Source organism: Salmo trutta, chromosome 22, assembly GCF_901001165.1.
Source record: "Salmo trutta chromosome 22, fSalTru1.1, whole genome shotgun sequence".
Lineage (NCBI taxonomy): Eukaryota > Metazoa > Chordata > Actinopteri > Salmoniformes > Salmonidae > Salmo > Salmo trutta.
This window is the reverse complement of record NC_042978.1, coordinates 40,918,880-40,938,716: the sequence shown is the minus strand read 5'-3', so window position 1 is coordinate 40,938,716 and position 19,837 is coordinate 40,918,880. Positions and strand designations below refer to the sequence as shown.

At 42.6% G+C, this 19,837-nt stretch overlaps 1 protein-coding gene across 8 annotated transcripts in view; it reads right to left on the bottom strand.

Moving 5' to 3' along the window:
- kank4 (KN motif and ankyrin repeat domains 4) overlaps positions 1 to 19,837 on the bottom strand; it is a 178,823-nt gene that overhangs the window by 4,624 nt on the left and 154,362 nt on the right. For 7 of the 8 annotated variants that reach the window (XM_029708016.1, XM_029708022.1, XM_029708018.1 and 4 more), the window contains one exon: positions 19,002 to 19,544. The exons of the other annotated variant lie outside the window; for it this stretch is intronic. In XM_029708016.1, the coding sequence (XP_029563876.1) occupies positions 19,386 to 19,544 (159 nt within the window). In that variant the 3' untranslated portion in view covers positions 19,002 to 19,385. Of the gene's footprint in view, positions 1 to 19,001; positions 19,545 to 19,837 lie in introns of those variants that run through there. 8 annotated transcript variants of the gene reach the window in all.

Here is a 19,837-nt window from a genome sequence, read left to right as displayed (position 1 = left end):
TTCATCCGCCCATCTCTCTGCGTCCCTGGAGTCTGTGGTTAGAATGGATACTTTAGAGTAACATTCAGAAATATTCTTATGAATAGATGTTTCGGTGGTTGTCGGTCCTCGCGTCTCAGTGGTACATAATTTCTAGCTGCAGACTAATAATTAGTATCGAAGATTGTCTCTTATTCTGTCGGAATCGATAGTCTCAGAGTTTCAACAACCATTACAACCTTAGCTTATACTCAGGTTTTTATGGTCTCTACTCAAACCTTAGCCCTCTCGGTAATCGAGGTAAGCTTGGTCTGAAGGGAAATTCCCAAGGTGGGGGTTATATCCAGAACAGTAGGAAAGGGCTGTCCCATGATGCCAGATCAATGTCTGTGCTCATGGGGCAGGCCTATGACTTAGTTAAACTCCAAAGGGAATTGGAGTTTCCTTCATTAAACAGTTTAAAATCACATTACATAATTTCACAAATAGTTTCATCTTTACTCATTCATTTTATACAACAATTAGATGCAAGCCTCACAACTGAGACTCTTGTATAAACAGAGTTATGGTAATGTTGCTGTATTGTCTCTCATGAGTATCACAAACATTAAACGAAATGGACCGGTCGTAGCTGGATTCTCCCCCGACCGTGTACACATTCTCCAAAACATGGACATTGTTCAGTTCTCAAGTTCTATGATGGAGAAGAGGTTCCTTTGTTCTCCTGTGAAACCTTCTCTCTATACTGCCTGGCCATGAGGAGAGAGACTCCTCTAGGAATTTATGACCTGTGATAACAGAGCCTGGGTGTAGGGGGAAGAGAGAGGTGGTGAGGGAGATGGTGCTCGCTATACCCAAAGAGGGCCACGTCATGACACCGTACACTCCACAGAGCTGGGCTTTACGGAAGAGTAGCCAGAAAAAAAAGCCATTGCTTAAAGAAAAAAATAAGCAAACACGTTTGGTGTTCGCCAATAGGCATGTGGGAGACTCCCCAAACATATGGAAGAAGGTACTCTGGTCAGATGAGACTAAAATGTAGCTTTTTGGCCATCATAGAAAACGCTATGTCTGGCACAAACCCAACACCTCTCATCACCCCGAGAACACCATCGTCAGGGACTGGGAAACTGGTCAGAATTGAAAGAATGATGGATGGCGCTAAATACAGGGAAATTCTTGAAGGAAACCTGTTTCAGCCTTCCAGAGATTTGAGACTGGGACGGAGGTTCACCTTCCAGCAGGACAATGACACTAAGCATACTGTTAAAGCAACACTCGAGTGGTTTAAGGGGAAACATTTAAATGTCTTGGAACGGCCTAGTCAAAGCCCAGACCCCAATCAAATTGAGAATCTGTGGTATGACTTAAAGATTGTTGTACACCAGCGGAATCCATCCAACTTGAAAGAGCTGGAGCAGTTTTGCCTTGAAGAATGGGCAAAAATCCCAGTGGCTATATGTGCCAAGCTTATAGAGACATACCCCAAGAAACTTGCAGCTGCAAAAAGTGGCTCTACAAAGTATTGACTTTGGGGAGGGTGAATAGTTATCCACGCTCAAGTATTTCTTGTTTGTTTCACAATAAAAAATATTTTGCATCTTCAAAGTGGTAGGCATGTTGTGTAAATCAAATGATACAAACCCCTCCAAAAAATCAATTTTAATTCCAGGTTGTAAGGCAACAAAATAGGAAAAATGCCAAGGGGGTGAATACTTTCACAAGCCACTGTATATGGTAACTGCCAAAATAAAGGAAACATGTAAATAAGGCATACAAAGAATATAGATGCTTCCACAGAGGTGTGGTTCTTAAGTTTAATTGAGCAATTAACATCCCATCATGCTTAGGGACATGTTCAGTTGCCCATTATATTGGGCAACAAAATGTCCAGTTGCCCATTATATTGGGTACCATGGCTAGAAGAAGAGATCTCAGTGACTTTGAAAGAGGGGTCTCAAAGGAGCATAGGGGGATTAAAGTGTGTGTGTGTGTGTGTGTGTGTGTGTGTGTGTGTGTGTGTGTGTGTGTGTGTGTGTGTGTGTGTGTGCGTGTGTGTCTCAGTCACCAGATCTCAACCCAATTGAACACAAGATACTGGAGTGTCACCTGAGACAGTGTTTTCAACATCCGTCAACAAAACACCAAAATAAAAGCTGTTCTGGTGTCTCGTAGTGGCTCAACACCTTATTAAAATCCATTATGTTGGTGTTTCCTTTATTTTGACAGATACCTGTAGATCTCTGTGGATTTCTGCACTGCCTGGCGCTTAACTGGTGCCTTGGAACATAGTGTATGTGTCTGTGTGTGTGTCTTGGTTTTTCCATGTGAAGTAATTTGTATATTTCTGCTTTTATGAACTGTAAGTCAGTGCTATGCTCTAATCATTGTACTGAGAACATTCTATATAGCATTCTAGAGCTCCTTTTTATATTTTTATAGGTCTATCTATAGGTCTGTCTATCTATAGGTCTATCTATAGGTCTATCTATATGTCTATCTATAGGTCTGTCTATAGGTCTATCTATAGGTCTATATATAGGTCTGTCTATAGGTCTAGCTATAGGTCTATCTATAGGTCTATCTATATGTATATCTATAGGTATGGCTATAGGTCTATCTATAGGTCTATATATAGGTCTGTCTATAGGTCTATCTATAGGTCTGTCTATAGGTCTATCTATAGGTCTATCTATAGTTCTATCTATAGGTCTGTCTATAGGTCTATCTATAGGTCTATCTATATGTATATCTATAGGTATGGCTATAGGTCTATCTATAGGTCTATCTATAGTTCTATCTATAGGTCTGGCTATAGGTCTATCTATAGGTCTATCTATATGTCTATCTATAGGTCTGTCTATAGGTCTATATATAGGTCTATATATAGGTCTATCTATAGGTCTGGCTATAGGTCTGGCTATAGGTCTATCTATAGGTCTATCTATATGTCTATCTATAGGTCTGTCTATAGGTCTATATATAGGTCTATATATAGGTCTATCTATAGGTCTGGCTATAGGTTTTTTAGTGACTTTAACCCGAGTGGTCAGTATCCTAGGCAACGATGAAGTTTGTCCGGATTGCCTTTAGATGATCAGGTCAACGTGGAAACAAGTCTTCAATATCTCTCGCTACTCTATGTCATTGAAGCACACAGATCCTTCAGCCACTGTTAACAGTTGGTTGTTATTACCCTCTAAAAATAAGCAGTGGGTTCTTACGGCTCTGGTGCAGCCTCCTAGGACCTTTCTGGTGAACAAACCTTAGTAGATTTGTTTTCCTAGAGCTTTTGACCATCCTCTCCTCTTCTCTCACGTCATTTTCTCTATGCACTTTTAATGGTGGTTCCTCAATCAATGATACCAGACCCATGCTGCTCCATCATCAGACTCCATTATGTCTAACACCAACGCACATCACCTCCCCTCTATCTAGCTGTCACTCTCACTACCATCTCTCACCTCTTCTCAGCCATTTACATGTTGTTTTCACTATCGTTCTGGAAGGGTAGACTAAACCCACTGGAAGAACTGAAGGAAAGTAGACCCAGTAGAAGAACAAGGGAGGAAAAGAGGAGAGGAACCTCTACAGAACAACGGAACACACCTCTGAGAACCTACCGATACTGGAACCCAGAGAACTGACACCAGTGATTCTGGAACCCTACGTGATTCTCCTCCATGACCTCTGTCTGTTGTTATAGTTGATAACCCAGTGACTCTCCTGCTGCTGGTTGGTTCTTCTCTGTGTGTTTCTGTGTGAATAAGACATGTCTCTTCAGTTCTAACACTGTTCTAGCTTTACTGGTTGTTTATTACTTGAAGGATAATGTTTAGTTCAGACTCCTTTTTGATACCTGTCAATGTCATTGTAAAATGGGTGTGGGGGGTGTAGGTACGGGGGTTTGAGGTGTGTTTGGGGAGTGAAGGGAGGGAGAGGGGGGTTCATAAGGTAATGTTAAACATTCTGGGTCAAACCTTTATTCCGCAGCCATATCGGAGACATTTTGTACGCTGTTTGTTGCACAAACTTTTCAAGAAGCATTCTGCACTGTGTAAAGGGGTACGTACATAGGAGGGGTTACCGATCGGTACAGTCCAATGGTTTTGAATCATGAACTTGTAAATACGTTTTCATAAAGCAAAACTTTTGATAATGTTTTAAAGGTATCTGTAAAAATAGATGTATATAAGACTCCAGGTAAAAACAGGAGTGTAGACCATATATGAATTAATTTGTTCACAAGATCACTGGATTTCTTTACTACTTGATTGTAACAAAAATTAATTATCAGCCAAAGTGTTTTTATTTATTTTTTCCTGTCTGTTTTTAATTTTGTTTTGCTTTTTAACAGTAAAGCATTGTAGAAATGAGGTTGTTTATTCTGTATTTAATTCTGTTCAATAGGTGTTTAGTTGTTTTGTGTTTTAAACGAGGGGTTATCATTTCATTTATTGGTGCCTTGTTTGTGCTCCTGTATATTTTACTTGGTTGTTTCTGTTTTGGTGTTTTGTGTCCGTAGGATGGGAGAGGGAGTTCAAACTTAGCAACTTCTGTACTTACATGAAATATCTGTACTGTATGCCAAAATGGTCTCACTCACGTTTCTATGAAATCAAGCTGTTGATAAATATCTCTATATATTGATATATTAAATTTATAAAAATCGGCCAATTCTTATTGTGTGTCGCGTTGTTATTGTCCCCCTCTTGTTTCCTTGCTTCTGTATTGAGCACTTCTCTGGAGATAGGGAGGGTGGGACACAGAGAGAGAGAGAGTGGAGAGACAGAGGGAGGCGAGCGGAGCGGGGAATAGAATAGGGTAACCCCAGTGAACAGGGAATGACAGCTAGTTGGGGGGTTGATGGATGTGAAAACGGAGAGGTAGTGGTGGGTATCACGGCATTGCAGCTCAGAGGGCGGGACGGTCATTGTTGCAGGGTTCCTCTCCTATTCATTGAACATGCTTCCTCACGCCTCTCCTGTCATATCTGTCTGGTAGATACCAGTGGGACTGTCAATCTATCACACATTTTAATAATTTCATTGGAGATTAAAGGCCCAGTGCAGTCAAAAACTTGATTCTCTGTCTTTTATATATATTTCCAAACTATGAGGTTGGAATAATATTGTGAAAATGATGATAATGCCCTTCTAGTATAAGAGCTGTTTGAAAAGACCGCCTGATATTTCAGCCTGTTTTGGTGGGAGGAGTTTTGGCCTGCCTGGTGACATCACTTTGTAAATAGACCAACGAGAGAGAGTTCCAAACCTCTCTTCCAGTAACAGCTAATTTTCCATTTTCTCATCCCCACTCAGACCACTCCCAGACAGTCCTAGCAAAATTCTTGAGTGAGAAATTGTTCTTTGTTAATAAGCTATTTTTGTTTTGTTTTGGCCAATTTAATTGAAAACAATCACAGTAAGGTACTTAATTGTTACCCAGAAATGATTTGATATTGAGATAAAATCGGCTGCATTGGACCTCTATTAACACAGAGAGCCAACATGTCTCACTCTGTCACCCTCCGAGGGTTTTCCCTGTATTCAGTTACGTTACCAGTAAAAATATATTTTATAAATCAGATTATTCTGAAGAACTAGATAATTACTTCTTGGATTACATTTAAATTCAGAAAGGATGTTTACTACATTCTATTTTCTCAATGACATTCAATTCAGCATTGAGAAAAGGCGCAAGTTTAAGCGAGTCTGACCACAGATTAGCAGATGTTACAGCAGGTGCAGTGAAATGGTAGTGTTTCTAGATCCTACTGTGCAGTAATACAATATCAATACAATACCAACACGCAAATAATCCAGAAAGTCCAAAACAAGAACGAATTGCATATCTTAGGCATTAAACAAATATCCAAAATGAAGTTGCTGGGGTCTTTTTAATGGGGGGAGGGTTCATACTGCTTTACTAAAATGTCATTGGCCAATACAGTACTGTAAAACCGTAATATATGCCATTTACATAGCAGACACTTTTACAGTCCACACATTTTGCTATGTGATCCCAGTGGGAATCGAACCCCCACAACTCTGGTGTTGCTAGTGCCATGCTCTTATGAACTGAGCCACAAACAGGACCACTACTATACATAAGTACAATAAAATACTGTAAAATACAATACAGGTGGAAGATGTATGATGCCATCCTCAGGAGTGTGCCACCCTCCTTCAGACCATGGAGGAGGCATGCAATGATTTCAATCCAGACCTATCTCAGGCTTGGATTCATGCATGAACAATGAGGACATTTACTGCGATACTGATGAGAAACTATGGCTCAAGACAGGTTTGATAGTGCTTGCTAAACATTTTGTTTCTTTAATTTGATTACACATGGAATAGAAATTATGGAAATGTTATGTTCAGTCAATTTTAATGGGTAGTACAAGTGTATTGCCTAATGTGAAAACAGTGTAATGTACTGATGTTTAAATTTTTCTTATATTGGATTAACTCAATTTAGAAGATATCATTATTTATTTATTTTTTACATTTTTAGTCATTTAGCAGACGCTCTTATCCAGAGCGACTTACAGTAGTGAATGCATACATTTCATGCATTTTTTATTTATTTTTTGTACTGGCCCCCAGTGGGAATCGAACCCACAACCCTGGCGTTGCACACACCATGCTGGCGTTGCAAACACCATGCTCTACCAACTGAGCCACAGGGGGGTTTTGGGGTTTTTGTGATTAAACCAATCTACTTATTATATTTCACAGTAAACTTATATTTTGGATTAATGTTTGTGTGATGATGAAAGATGTCCACAAACAAAATAAAATGAAAGACTGGCTGTGTTACAATTGTTGTTTTGAAAATGTACCTCATACTTGTGAAAATAAAGCCATGAAACAAACTGTAATCTGACTGGCACCCTCATCCATGAAACTTTTGTTTCCAACGATTTGTTTCTATCATTTGTTTCCAACGCCGAATCCACTCGCTGGGGATGGGAAATGGGAAGGTAGTGGAAACTAGGTTCCTGCCTTTCTAGGGAGATTTTCCTAGCCACTGTGCTTCTACATCTGTATTGCTTGCTGTCTGGGGTTTTAGGCTGGGTTTCTGTATAAACACTTTGTGACATCTGCTGATGTAAAAAGGGCTTTATAAATACATTTGATTGAATGATTTTGCTAGGAGTGAGTACATAGATAGGTGTTTCTCTCTGTTCTCTTTCCTCAGCATTTTATATTGTTTTTATTTATTCTTTAGTTTAATTTTTTTCACCTTTATTTAACTAGGGAAGTCAGTTAAGAACACATTCTTATTTACAATGGTGGCCTACCAAAAGACAAAAGACCTCCTGCAGGGATGGGGGCTGGGATTAAATAAAAATACATTTATTAGAAATATAGGCCAAACACACATCTTGACAGAGAGACAACACACCACTACATAAAGAGACCTAAGACGACAACATAGCATGGCAGCAACACAACATAACAACAACATGGTAGCAACAAAGCATGGCAGCAGCACAACATGGTAGCAGCACAAAACAGGGTACAAACATTGTTGGGCACAGACAACAGTACAAAGGGCAAGAAGGTAGAGACAAAGTGGCAAAGCAGCCACAACTGTCAGTAAGAGTGTCCATGATTGAGTCTTTGAATGAAGAGATGGAGATAAAACTGTCCAGTTTGAGTGTTTGTTGCAGCTCGCTCCAGTCGCTAGCTGCAGCAAGAAGAAGAGGGATGTGTGTGCTTTGGGGACCTTTAACAGAATGTGACTGGCAGAACAGGTGTTGTATGTGGAGGATGAGGGCTGCAGTAGATTTAACCAGGTGAGTTGACTGAGAATACATTCTCATTTGCAGCAACGACCTGGAGAAAGTTACAAAACATAGGCCTAGTTACATAGAAGACATATGCAAGCAAAAAAAACACAAACAAAAATACATAAGATCAATCATAGAATCATAAAAAACAAACAAATTCTTCCTTTAAAAAGGTCCTCAGATAGCCGTCTGAACAGCTTCAGATGCACCAATTCATTCCATTTCAGGGAATTCTGTAGACCATTGCACAAGCAAAATAGCTAATGGCAGATTTACCTAACCGTCGAGACAAAGGGACCTTTAGAGTTAACCATTCCTGAGATGGTGTCTGAAAGCTTGTATCTCTGTAGGTTACCAGAGAAGTGAGGTACGCTGGTAGTTTACGCAAGAGGGCTTTACAGACAAAAAGAGTGCAATGCATAGATCTGCAAGACATCAAAGAGGGCCAGCCTACTTTCTCCTAAAGATTACAGTGATGTATGCTGAACCTATCACCCATAATGAAACGTAATGCGCTATGATATACAACATCTAGTGGCTTCAATACAGTGGCAGCCATAGCCGCATGAAGTATGGGGTCAAAGTTTCTGTTTGGTATTTCTAATACATGCAAAAGGACAGTGATCACTGATGTCATTAGCAAAGACACCATTTGATACTTGTTGGGTCTATTTGTCGAAATTAGGTCAATCAGCAAGGAGCTTGCTGGGTTTCTTAATTTAAGCTGTGTACGTTTGGAGATAAATTGAGTCAAGTTAAAATCAAGACAAATATTCTATTGACCAGAGGCTGGGTTAAACTAATCCAGGTTAAGATCACCTAAAATAACAAATTCAGATGACAGAAAAGGTTTTACAAAGATAGTACCAACAGCATCCGCCAGTACAGCAGGGGGGCGATAAGTATCTGCTACATACAAGTGCAGGTCACATCTATAACCAAACATTTAAACTTTTTGGGAATAGTGACACTGACTTGGGGAACATACATAGCCACTGCTCCCCCATTTTCAGTCTATCACACCTGAAAATGCTGTAATTAGCCATTTCAATGTCCTTATCCATAATCAAGCCATTTAACCAGATCTCTATGAGAACCAGAATGTCTCTATGAGAACCAGAATGTCTCTATGAGAACCAGAATGTCATGCATCCAGATGGTCCATCTTTGACATCAAACTTCGCACGTTTATGATCCACAATCCAAGCCCTCTACGTGCTTTGAAAACTACAGGGGTATCCATATACTGTAGGTATTTGAAATAATAGCACTGTGTGAGCTGACCATAGTGGGCCTCTCATTTGGGCTAACAGTTCAACTTTCTGGGTATAAGATTACTACTGACAATAACCCTGGGAATATGGATGAACATGTCACGTGAACATGTCACATGACTCTCATTTCATTGCTTTACCGTCCATCTCCAACTCCAAATTGAGTCAGACAGGCTCATACTCGGGTCAGGATCATCGGCCCCGGATACAATGAACCAACCACGACACGAGTCAAGCTTTGCTGGCGTCAGCCAGGCAGACTAGCTAGACAGGGCTAGCATGCTAGCTCTGGAGTATCAGTATCAGTTCAGTCAACAGACTGAATCCAGACAGGAAAAAAGTTGCATAAAACGGTGTGTAACAACAGCACTAACACCGCATACCTGAAATAAAATACTTAAAATTAACGTTTAAAAGTATAAAACACTGTAGCACTGAGTCACCACCCAGTTTTTTAATTCCTGCTTCCTGCTTCCTGCTTCCTGACCAATAGTGGAGGGTGGTTGATGACATTTCACATTATTTCCTAGAGAGTGTTTTTCAGATCAGTATGCCAGGCCCCTTATTGGGGCCGAGGGAGGAGAAGGGCTGAAAGCCATTACGAGTGAATTACTCTTAAAGTCTCCACAGTAACAAGGCTACCTCATCACGCTGTCAAATCGAGAGAGACACTGACAGGTCAGCGGAGAAGTCTGCAATTCAGATTAGGTGTGTTTGTGTGTGTGTGTGTGTGTGTGTGTGTGTGTGTGTGTGTGTGTGTGTGTGTGTGTGTGTGTGTGTGTGTGTGTGTGTGTGTGTGTGTGTGTGTGCGCCAGTGCACACTCTCAGTTCCATGTGAGGCCAAACTGTATGGCTGACGAGTGGTTAACGTTCTCTCTCTTCATTGCCACTGCTGGACTTTTTTCCTTCCTAATTGGTGTATTTGGAACTAGAACTGTCAGAGACTACCCCTACGTACCCCTCTCTGTCTGCCTGCTGCACTCTTGCTGTGCCTCTCTTCTCTGGAAGCCCAGGGGATGGGGCTGATGCTGTTACAGTACTCTCTTCCCCCTAGTGGCGCAGCATCTAAGGCACTGCATCTCAGTGCTATAGGTGTCATTACAGACACCCTGGTTCAAATCCAGGCTGTATTACAACCAGCTGTGATTGGGAGTCCCATAGGGTGGTGCACAATTGGCTGGTGTAGGCTGTTATTATAAATAAGACTTGCCTAGTTAAATAAAGGTTAAATAAAAATGTTTTAAAGTATCTGGAAGCCCAGGGCATGGGGCTGATGCTGTTACAGTACTCTCTTCTCCCATCCCAATATTCACTCATTATCCTGCTCTAGGGGTATTCTATGTGTTCTGTGTTGTGTGTGTGTGTGTTTACTCATTAGCACAGTAAGTGTAGGTTAGGTGCATTTCCTGTAGGGGTAAGCATCAGCAAGTCCCCATGATTTTCTTTCATTATCTCCTTATGAGGAAAAACCTGCTTTGCGTGTGTCAGTGTGTGTGTCCATGTTTGCGTGTGCATGTGTTTGAGTGACGGCGAGAAAATACATTTGGCTCATTAGCAGCACGGAGAGGTAAAGACATGTTCTATACGGTTAGCAGCCGCAGCATGGAGAGGTATGGAGAGGTAAAGACATGTTCTATACGGTTAGCAGCCGCAGCATGGAGAGGTATGGAGAGGTAAAGACATGTTCTATACGGTTAGCAGCTGCAGCATGGAGAGGTATGGAGAGGTAAAGACATGTTCTATACGGTTAGCAGCCACAGCATGGAGAGGTATGGAGAGGTAAAGACGTGTTCTATACGGTTAGCAGCCGCAGCATGGAGAGGTATGGAGAGGTAAAGACATGTTCTATACGGTTAGCAGCTGCAGCATGGAGAGGTATGGAGAGGTAAAGACGTGTTCTATACGGTTAGCAGCTGCAGCATGGAGAGGTATGGAGAGGTAAAGACATGTTCTATACGGTTAGCAGCTGCAGCATGGAGAGGTATGGAGAGGTAAAGATCTGTTCTATACGGTTAGCAGCCGCAGCATGGAGAGGTATGGAGAGGTAGAGACATGTTCTATACGGTTAGCAGCTGCAGCATGGAGAGGTATGGAGAGGTAAAGACATGTTCTATACGGTTAGCAGCCGCAGCATGGAGAGGTAAAGACATGTTCTATACGGTTAGCAGCTGCAGCATGGAGAGGTATGGAGAGGTAAAGATCTGTTCTATACGGTTAGCAGCCGCAGCATGGAGAGGTATGGAGAGGTAAAGACATGTTCTATATGGTTAGCAGCTGCAGCATGGAGAGGTATGGAGAGGTAAAGACATGTTCTATACGGTTAGCAGCCGCAGCATGGAGAGGTATGGAGAGGTAAAGACATGTTCTATATGGTTAGCAGCTGCAGCATGGAGAGGTATGGAGAGGTAAAGATCTGTTCTATACGGTTAGCAGCTGCAGCATGGAGAGGTATGGAGAGGTAAAGACATGTTCTATACGGTTAGCAGCCACAGCATGGAGAGGTATGGAGAGGTAAAGACATGTTCTATACGGTTAGCAGCCGCAGCATGGAGAGGTATGGAGAGGTAAAGACATGTTCTATACGGTTAGCAGCCGCAGCATGGAGAGGTATGGAGAGGTAAAGACATGTTCTATACGGTTAGCAGCCGCAGCATGGAGAGGTATGGAGAGGTAAAGATCTGTTCTATACGGTTAGCAGCTGCAGCATGGAGAGGTATGGAGAGGTAAAGACATGTTCTATACGGTTAGCAGCCACAGCATGGAGAGGTATGGAGAGGTAAAGACATGTTCTATACGGTTAGCAGCCGCAGCATGGAGAGGTATGGAGAGGTAAAGACATGTTCTATACGGTTAGCAGCTGCAGCATGGAGAGGTATGGAGAGGTAAAGATCTGTTCTATACGGTTAGCAGCCACAGCATGGAGAGGTATGGAGAGGTAAAGACATGTTCTATACGGTTAGCAGCCGCAGCATGGAGAGGTATGGAGAGGTAAAGACATGTTCTATACGGTTAGCAGCTGCAGCATGGAGAGGTATGGAGAGGTAAAGATCTGTTCTATACGGTTAGCAGCCACAGCATGGAGAGGTATGGAGAGGTAAAGACATGTTCTATACGGTTAGCAGCTGCAGCATGGAGAGGTATGGAGAGGTAAAGACATGTTCTATATGGTTAGCAGCCGCAGCATGGAGAGGTATGGAGAGGTAAAGACATGTTCTATACGGTTAGCAGCCGCAGCATGGAGAGGTATGGAGAGGTAAAGATCTGTTCTATACGGTTAGCAGCCGCAGCATGGAGAGGTATGGAGAGGTAAAGACATGTTCTATACGGTTAGCAGCCACAGCATGGAGAGGTATGGAGAGGTAAAGACATGTTCTATATGGTTAGCAGCCACAGCATGGAGAGGTATGGAGAGGTAAAGATCTGTTCTATACGGTTAGCAGCTGCAGCATGGAGAGGTATGGAGAGGTAAAGATCTGTTCTATACGGTTAGCAGCTGCAGCATGGAGAGGTATGGAGAGGTAAAGATCTGTTCTATACGGTTAGCAGCTGCAGCATGGAGAGGTATGGAGAGGTAAAGATCTGTTCTATACGGTTAGCAGCTGCAGCATGGAGAGGTATGGAGAGGTAAAGATCTGTTCTATACGGTTAGCAGCCGCAGCATGGAGAGGTATGGAGAGGTAAAGATCTGTTCTATACGGTTAGCAGCTGCAGCATGGAGAGGTATGGAGAGGTAAAGATCTGTTCTATACGGTTAGCAGCTGCAGCATGGAGAGGTATGGAGAGGTAAATGGAGTTTACCATTGCTCCTTCAGTGGCTTGGAGTGAATGAGGCCTGATGCTGCTGTGGTAAAGCCATTGTACCTGACTATTATAGCTGCTTAGCATTCAACGTTAATCTTTGTTTCATTTTTATTTTTTAAGGAAGGCTCCATCTATCTATATAACGCAAGGTTATTGTGAGAATTTGGATCGGAGATCAGCCTGTTGACTAACATGCTGACATTCTGAGGAAGCAACCCTCACACTGGTCTTTATCCTAGAGTAACGTTGCCATCTGCTGGTGCAAGCTAGTTTTACACACACACACAGACAGACACAGACACACACACACACGCACACGCACACGCACACACAGACACAGACACAGACACACACACACACACACACACACACACACACGCACACACACACACACACACACACACACACACGCACACACACCCTCACACAGTAGCGCACGTGTCAAACTCATTCCATGGAGGTCCGATTGTCTGTGGGTTTTCTCTCCTCACTTGTACTTGATTGATTAATGAAGGTCACGGATTAGTAAGGATCTCCCCTCGCCTGGTTGTCTAGGTCTTAATTGAAAGGACAAAACTAAAAAACCTCTGTGGAATAACTTTGAAACCGCTACTGTAGTGGGTGACATGGCATTACATGTCATCTGTGATGTCCCTGGGGTGAGCGGTCTGTCTGACAGAGTAACAGTGGCTCAGTGAAGGTCTGTGACTCTGTGGAGTCTGTGTTATAGATGGACAGCACAGAAAAAGGAAAATAAACGTCTGCACTAATTCAGTCCTATCAGAGACTAACGGCCCGTTTACACTAGGAAGCGGCATCGTACGGTGACACATCAGATGCCAGTCACTTTCAATGGAAGGAAAGTGAGAGAAGCAGAGTGGGCGGTGGACCGTTGGGCGACGCGAGCATGGGCAAGGGAGCTGAACAGGGCGGGACTAAAGTTGGGGAAAGTGGAAACGTACTCAAATCCTCCGCAATATTGCGATGCGAGTAACCAATTGAAGCTTACCATAGCTTCCAACCCCTACTGGATTGGCTAATAATGGCTGTTGATACGTAGCGCTACCTAGCATGCTTGCTAGATTCTTAGCACCCACATGAGGGCAAGGCTAGCGTGGCTAGGCGAGTGGTGCTTGTATACTATAAATCCTTTGTAAAAGGCCTAGATTCAATCCATATCACGGAAGATCCGTGGTAATGTGCAATTGAAATTTAAAGGCAATGTTTGCAGAGACTGCGTTTACGGTAAACACTACATATGCCAGCTTAATTGGAAATGACCTTTACATTTCAATCTCGCTATAACGCGGATCTTCCGCCATGTGGATTGACTCTATCCATAATAGTGTACAGAGGCTAATATACATCCTTTGAATCATGACATAATAAACTTCTACACACACCAGTTTCAAAGTTTCCTTTTTATTTAGAAGCAATTCTTTGATTTGTAAATGGTTAACATACAAGTCAATTTGATAGTAGGAATATTACAGGCAGGTACAGCTGTTTTCATCTGATTGTAATGTAGAAGTATAGTTTCACAACAGTCAGTCCTGTTGATACAGTACAGCACACAGCCTTGTCCAATGAGAGATGAACGTGAACCACCCAACCAATGAAAAGTTACATTGCTTTTTAAAGTAGACCAATTAGCTTATATATACCATCCAGAAGAACCAATAAATTCACATATTCCAACACAATCATTGAACTATTGGCCCATGCATATACTGAATATTGTAAAAATATAGCATTTTTAATAAATACTAAATATATTTAAGAGCAAATGTCAGACCATACCAGATATATTTTCCACAATACTGTATATGTATGTACAGTTAGGTTTCCATATAGTTCTTTAACCAGTAGAGGTCAGTCTTCAGCTCCTAGGCCTGCCTTGTGGTAAACAGGTGAGAAAGAAAGACAGCACCACTCCACCTGGTGAGTACAGCACCTCTTCTTTGGGACCTCTTCATTTTCTGATAGGCAAGATAGGATATTCTCATGTCATTTCTCTGCACCAGTGCCCTATTGTTCAATACAGAGAGAAAATTGGGGTGGAAGAGAGAGGCACAATCCCCCTAAGAACAACATTTCTACTTTTCTTGCAGTGAAACCTGCATTTGTGTCCACATTGGAGAAGGAGCTGTGTAACATCACTGACTGCAGAGGACAGTAGAGAACATGTTACTAGAGTCTGGCCAGTAATGGAGAGATCTCTACTGTGTTGCTTCCTGTACTAAGTGCTGCGATGTTGTTCCTTAGGAGGCCTGCAGAATGTTATCTGGATTCTGGAATGTAAAACTGACATTCTTTGTGCATTTTGTAGCGATTTTGGTTGCATACATTATTTGATTTGCAATCTATAAAGCAGGCAGACAAAGGGAATGATACATTACAGTGGAAGAGAGTGAGAGTGTGTGTGTGTGTGTGTGTGTGTGTGTGTGTGTGTGTGTGTGCATGCCACCTGGTCTCAGAGCATTTCGTATTATTCTGCATGTAAATCCGAGACACCCAATTTAGTATATGATTACATAAGACAGATGGTTACTTAAGGCAAAAATGAAAGGAGGGTGGTTGGTCGGGGTGGATGGGTGAACGTATAACACAAACATCTAGGGGTGGATGGGTGAATATATAACACAAACATCTAGGGGTGGATGGGTGAACGTATAACACAAACATCTAGGGGTGGATGGGTGAACGTATAACACAAACATCTAGGGGTGGATGGGTGAACGTATAACACAAACATCTAGGGGTGGATGGGTGAGTATATAACACAAACATCTAGGGGTGGATGGGTGAGTGTATAACACAAACATCTAGGGGTGGATGGGTGAGTGTATAACACAGACATCTAGGGGTGGATGGGTGAATGTATAACACAAACATCTAGGGGTGGATGGGTGAGTATATAACACAAACATCTAGGGGTGGATGGGTGAACGTATAACACAAACATCTAGGGGTGGATGGGTGAGTATATAACACAAACATCTAGAGGGGGATGGGTGAGTATATAACACAAACATCTAGGGGTGGATGGGTGAGTATATAACACAAACATCTAGGGGTGGATGGGTGAGTGTATAACACAAACATCTAGAGGGGGATGGGTGAGTATATAACACAAACATCTAGGGGTGAATAGGTGAGTGTATAACACAAACATCTAGGGGTGGATGGGTGAGTGTATAACACAAACATCTAGGGGTGGATGGGTGAGTGTATAACACAAACATCTAGGGGTGGATGGATGAGTGTATAACACAAACATCTAGGGGTGGATGGGTGAGTGTATAACACAAACATCTAGGGGTGGATGGGTGAGTGTATAACACAAACATCTAGGGGTGGATGGGTGAGTATATAACACAAACATCTAGGGGTGGATGGGTGAACGTATAACACAAACATCTAGGGGTGGATGGGTGAGTATATAACACAAACATCTACAGGTGGATGGGTGAACATATAACACAAACATCTAGGGGTGGATGGGTGAGTGTATAACACAAACATCTAGGGGTGGATGGGTGAGTGTATAACACAAACATCTAGGGGTGGATGGGTGAGTGTATAACACAAACATCTAGGGGTGGATGGGTGAGTGTATAACACAAACATCTAGGGGTGGATGGGTGAGTATATAACACAAACATCTAGGGGTGGATGGGTGAACGTATAACACAAACATCTACAGGTGGATGGGTGAACATATAACACAAACATCTAGGGGTGGATGGGTGAGTGTATAACACAAACATCTAGGGGTGGATGGGTGAGTGTATAACACAAACATCTAGGGGTGGATGGGTGAGTGTATAACACAAACATCTAGGGGTGGATGGGTGAGTGTATAACACAAACATCTAGGGGTAGATGGGTGAACGTATAACACAAACATCTAGGGGTGGATGGGTGAGTATATAACACAAACATCTAGGGGTGGATGGGTGAGTGTATAACACAAACATCTAGGGGTGGATGGGTGAGTGTATAACACAAACATCTATGTGTGGATGGGTGAGTATATAACACAAACATCTAGGGGTGGATGGGTGAGTATATAACACAAACATCTAGGGTTGGATGGGTGAGTGTATAACACAAACATCTAGGGGTGGATGTGTGAGTATATAACACAAACATCTAGGGGTGGATGGGTGGACGTATAACACAAACATCTAGGGGTGGATGGGTGAGTATATAACACAAACATCTAGGGGTGGATGGGTGAATGTATAACACAAACATCTAGGGGTGGATGGGTGAGTATATAACACAAACATCTAGGGGTGGATGGGTGGACGTATAACACAAACATCTAGGGGTGGATGGGTGAGTATATAACACAAACATCTAGGGGTGGATGGGTGGACGTATAACACAAACATCTAGGGGTGGACGGGTGAGTTTATAACACAAACATCTAGGGGTGGATGGGTGAGTGTATAACACAAACATCTAGGGGTGGATGGGTGAGTGTATAACACAGACATCTAGGGGTGGATGGGTGAGTATATAACACAAACATCTAGGGGTGGATGGGTGGACGTATAACACAAACATCTAGGGGTGGATGGGTGAGTATATAACACAAACATCTAGGGGTGGATGGGTGAGTGTATAACACAAACATCTAGGGATGGATGGGTGAGTATATAACACAAACATCTAGGGGTGGATGGGTGAGTGTATAACACAAATGTCTGGCAACCCAAAGGTTGCAAGTTCGAATTTAATTGCTGAAAACTTTAGTATTTTAGCTAATTAGCAACTACTTACAAATATTTCGCAACTATTTAGCATGTTATCTAACCCTTGCCCTAACCCTTGCCCTAAAAAAAATAAAAAGTAGATTTGAAATGCAGGAGTAGAAAACAAAATAAAAACGTTCTAGGGAAATAGAGACTGGTATAAAACTCTAAAATGTTGTTGCTAACCTTAACCCTTTTATCTAACCCTTTACCTAACCTTAACCCTTTAAACTTAACCCTGGCCTTCCGAGTGGCGCAGCGGCCTAAGGATCACGACAGCCCCGGGTAGTGTGTCACAGCCGGCCGTGACTGGGAGACCCATGAGGCAGCGCACAATTGTCCCAGCATCGTTCGGGTTAAGGGAAGGTGGCGGGCCGGGAGCCTGGAAGTTGACTTCGGTCGCCAGGTGTACGGTGTTTCCTCCGACACATTGGTGCGGCTGTCTTCCGGGTTAAGCGAGCAGTGTGTCAAGAAGCAGTGCGGCTTGGCAGGGTCGTGTTTCGGAGGACGCATGGCTCTTGACCTTCGCCTCTCCCGAGTCCATAGGGGAGTTGCAGCGATGAGACAAGACTGTAACTACCAATTGGGGAGAAAAAGGGGTAAAAGTAAAAAAACTGTAAATAATAATTAACCCTAACCCCTAACCTAGCTAACGTTAGCGGGCTAGCTAACATTAGCCACCTAGCTAGAATTCGTTACATATCATACGTTTAGCAAATTCGTTAAATATTGTTTGTTATGAAAATTCGTAACATATAATATGAATTGTAATTCGTAATATATCATACGAAATGGGTGATGGATAACCACAATTGAATACATACCATACGAAACGTAACATATCATACTAAATGGAATGTCTAGGATTTACTGTACGTACAGAATCATATGAAATGCTCTGAGACCAGGCTAGTGCATGAGAGCGAGAAAGAGAAAAAGAGTTGTAGATAGTTGAGAAGAGTAGTAAGTGGAGAGTTACTACAACATACTGCAGTTTAGTAGCTTCGGAAGATTCTGCCTTTTGTTATTATATTGCTGCATGCTGCATCCTACTATACACCCTTCATATTGGAAGACGTCCCAGTGAGTCAATCGTTAAGTCATACTGATGAAAACAAACCAAGCATGGATATGATATGTACAGTGTGAATATCAATCAAACAGAGTAAAACAAAGTGCAACGCAAAATAAATATAGTTTGTGTATCTGATAAAACGTTATTATAACAATGACTTTATGGTTCAATAAATGGCTTATGTCCAAATATAAAATAATAGTAATGTCATCAATGGAATAAAAAGGAAGAAAAGCCATATTATTGATAATAATATGACAGATTTCGAAGGTAGATCATGTGCTTAAGAAGATTTTTGCCTGAAGAGCTTTTTTTTTTGGAAAGCATCAATCCATCATCCTTCTGTCTTCTTTCTGTACTCTTCATGAATCACCTGTCGATCCCCACTGTCGCCACGGCTACGGGTTCTTTGATTGACACACACAGGTCCCTCTCTGATTGGCTGGCTGCCAAACGGTTCATACATAACTCCAGAGTCCCGCCCACGGAATATTGGCAGCAATTTGAAGAATGTGTGTTATTCTGGTTCCTTGCAGCACAGGTCCAGTAGGCCTGTGAGCTGAGTTTGTCCTCCACGGGGGTCTGGGGTAGGGTTGGGTCTGGCGAATGGGGTCCGGGCTATGGTGGGTCTAGGGTGGGAGAGTCCGGTGTTGGGGTGGGGTAGGGGTTAGAGAGGGGCTTCTGGAGAGGACTCAGAGGAGAGAGGCGGTGGTGGTGGTGATAATGGTGGCTGAGGTGGTGGGGGAGGAGAGGTTAGAGGCCTGGGTGGTGGAGTCAGAATGGGTCTTCAGAAGGTCAACTAGCTCACTGTGGGAGGCCGCTACCGCAACCGAAAGAGCACTCTGACCATCCTAAAGACAATGAGAGAGAAAGAGAGAGAGAGAGAGAGAGAGAGAGAGAGAGAGAGGTGGGGTGTGGGGGGAGAGGGGGAGAGAGAATGTTTCTTCACTCATGGAGTAAATAAAAACGTTGTGGGTTCAATCATGTTTGAAGAGTGAATACTGCCCTCTCCACAAGCCAGGGGGTGTGTACTTCAGATCCCTTCCCCTCAGAAACATGAGACCTGAGTAATGAGCCACACAGCTCAAATCTACACCACACAAAGACCATTGCCACAGGGGCCAGCGCCCTGACAAGGATGAGT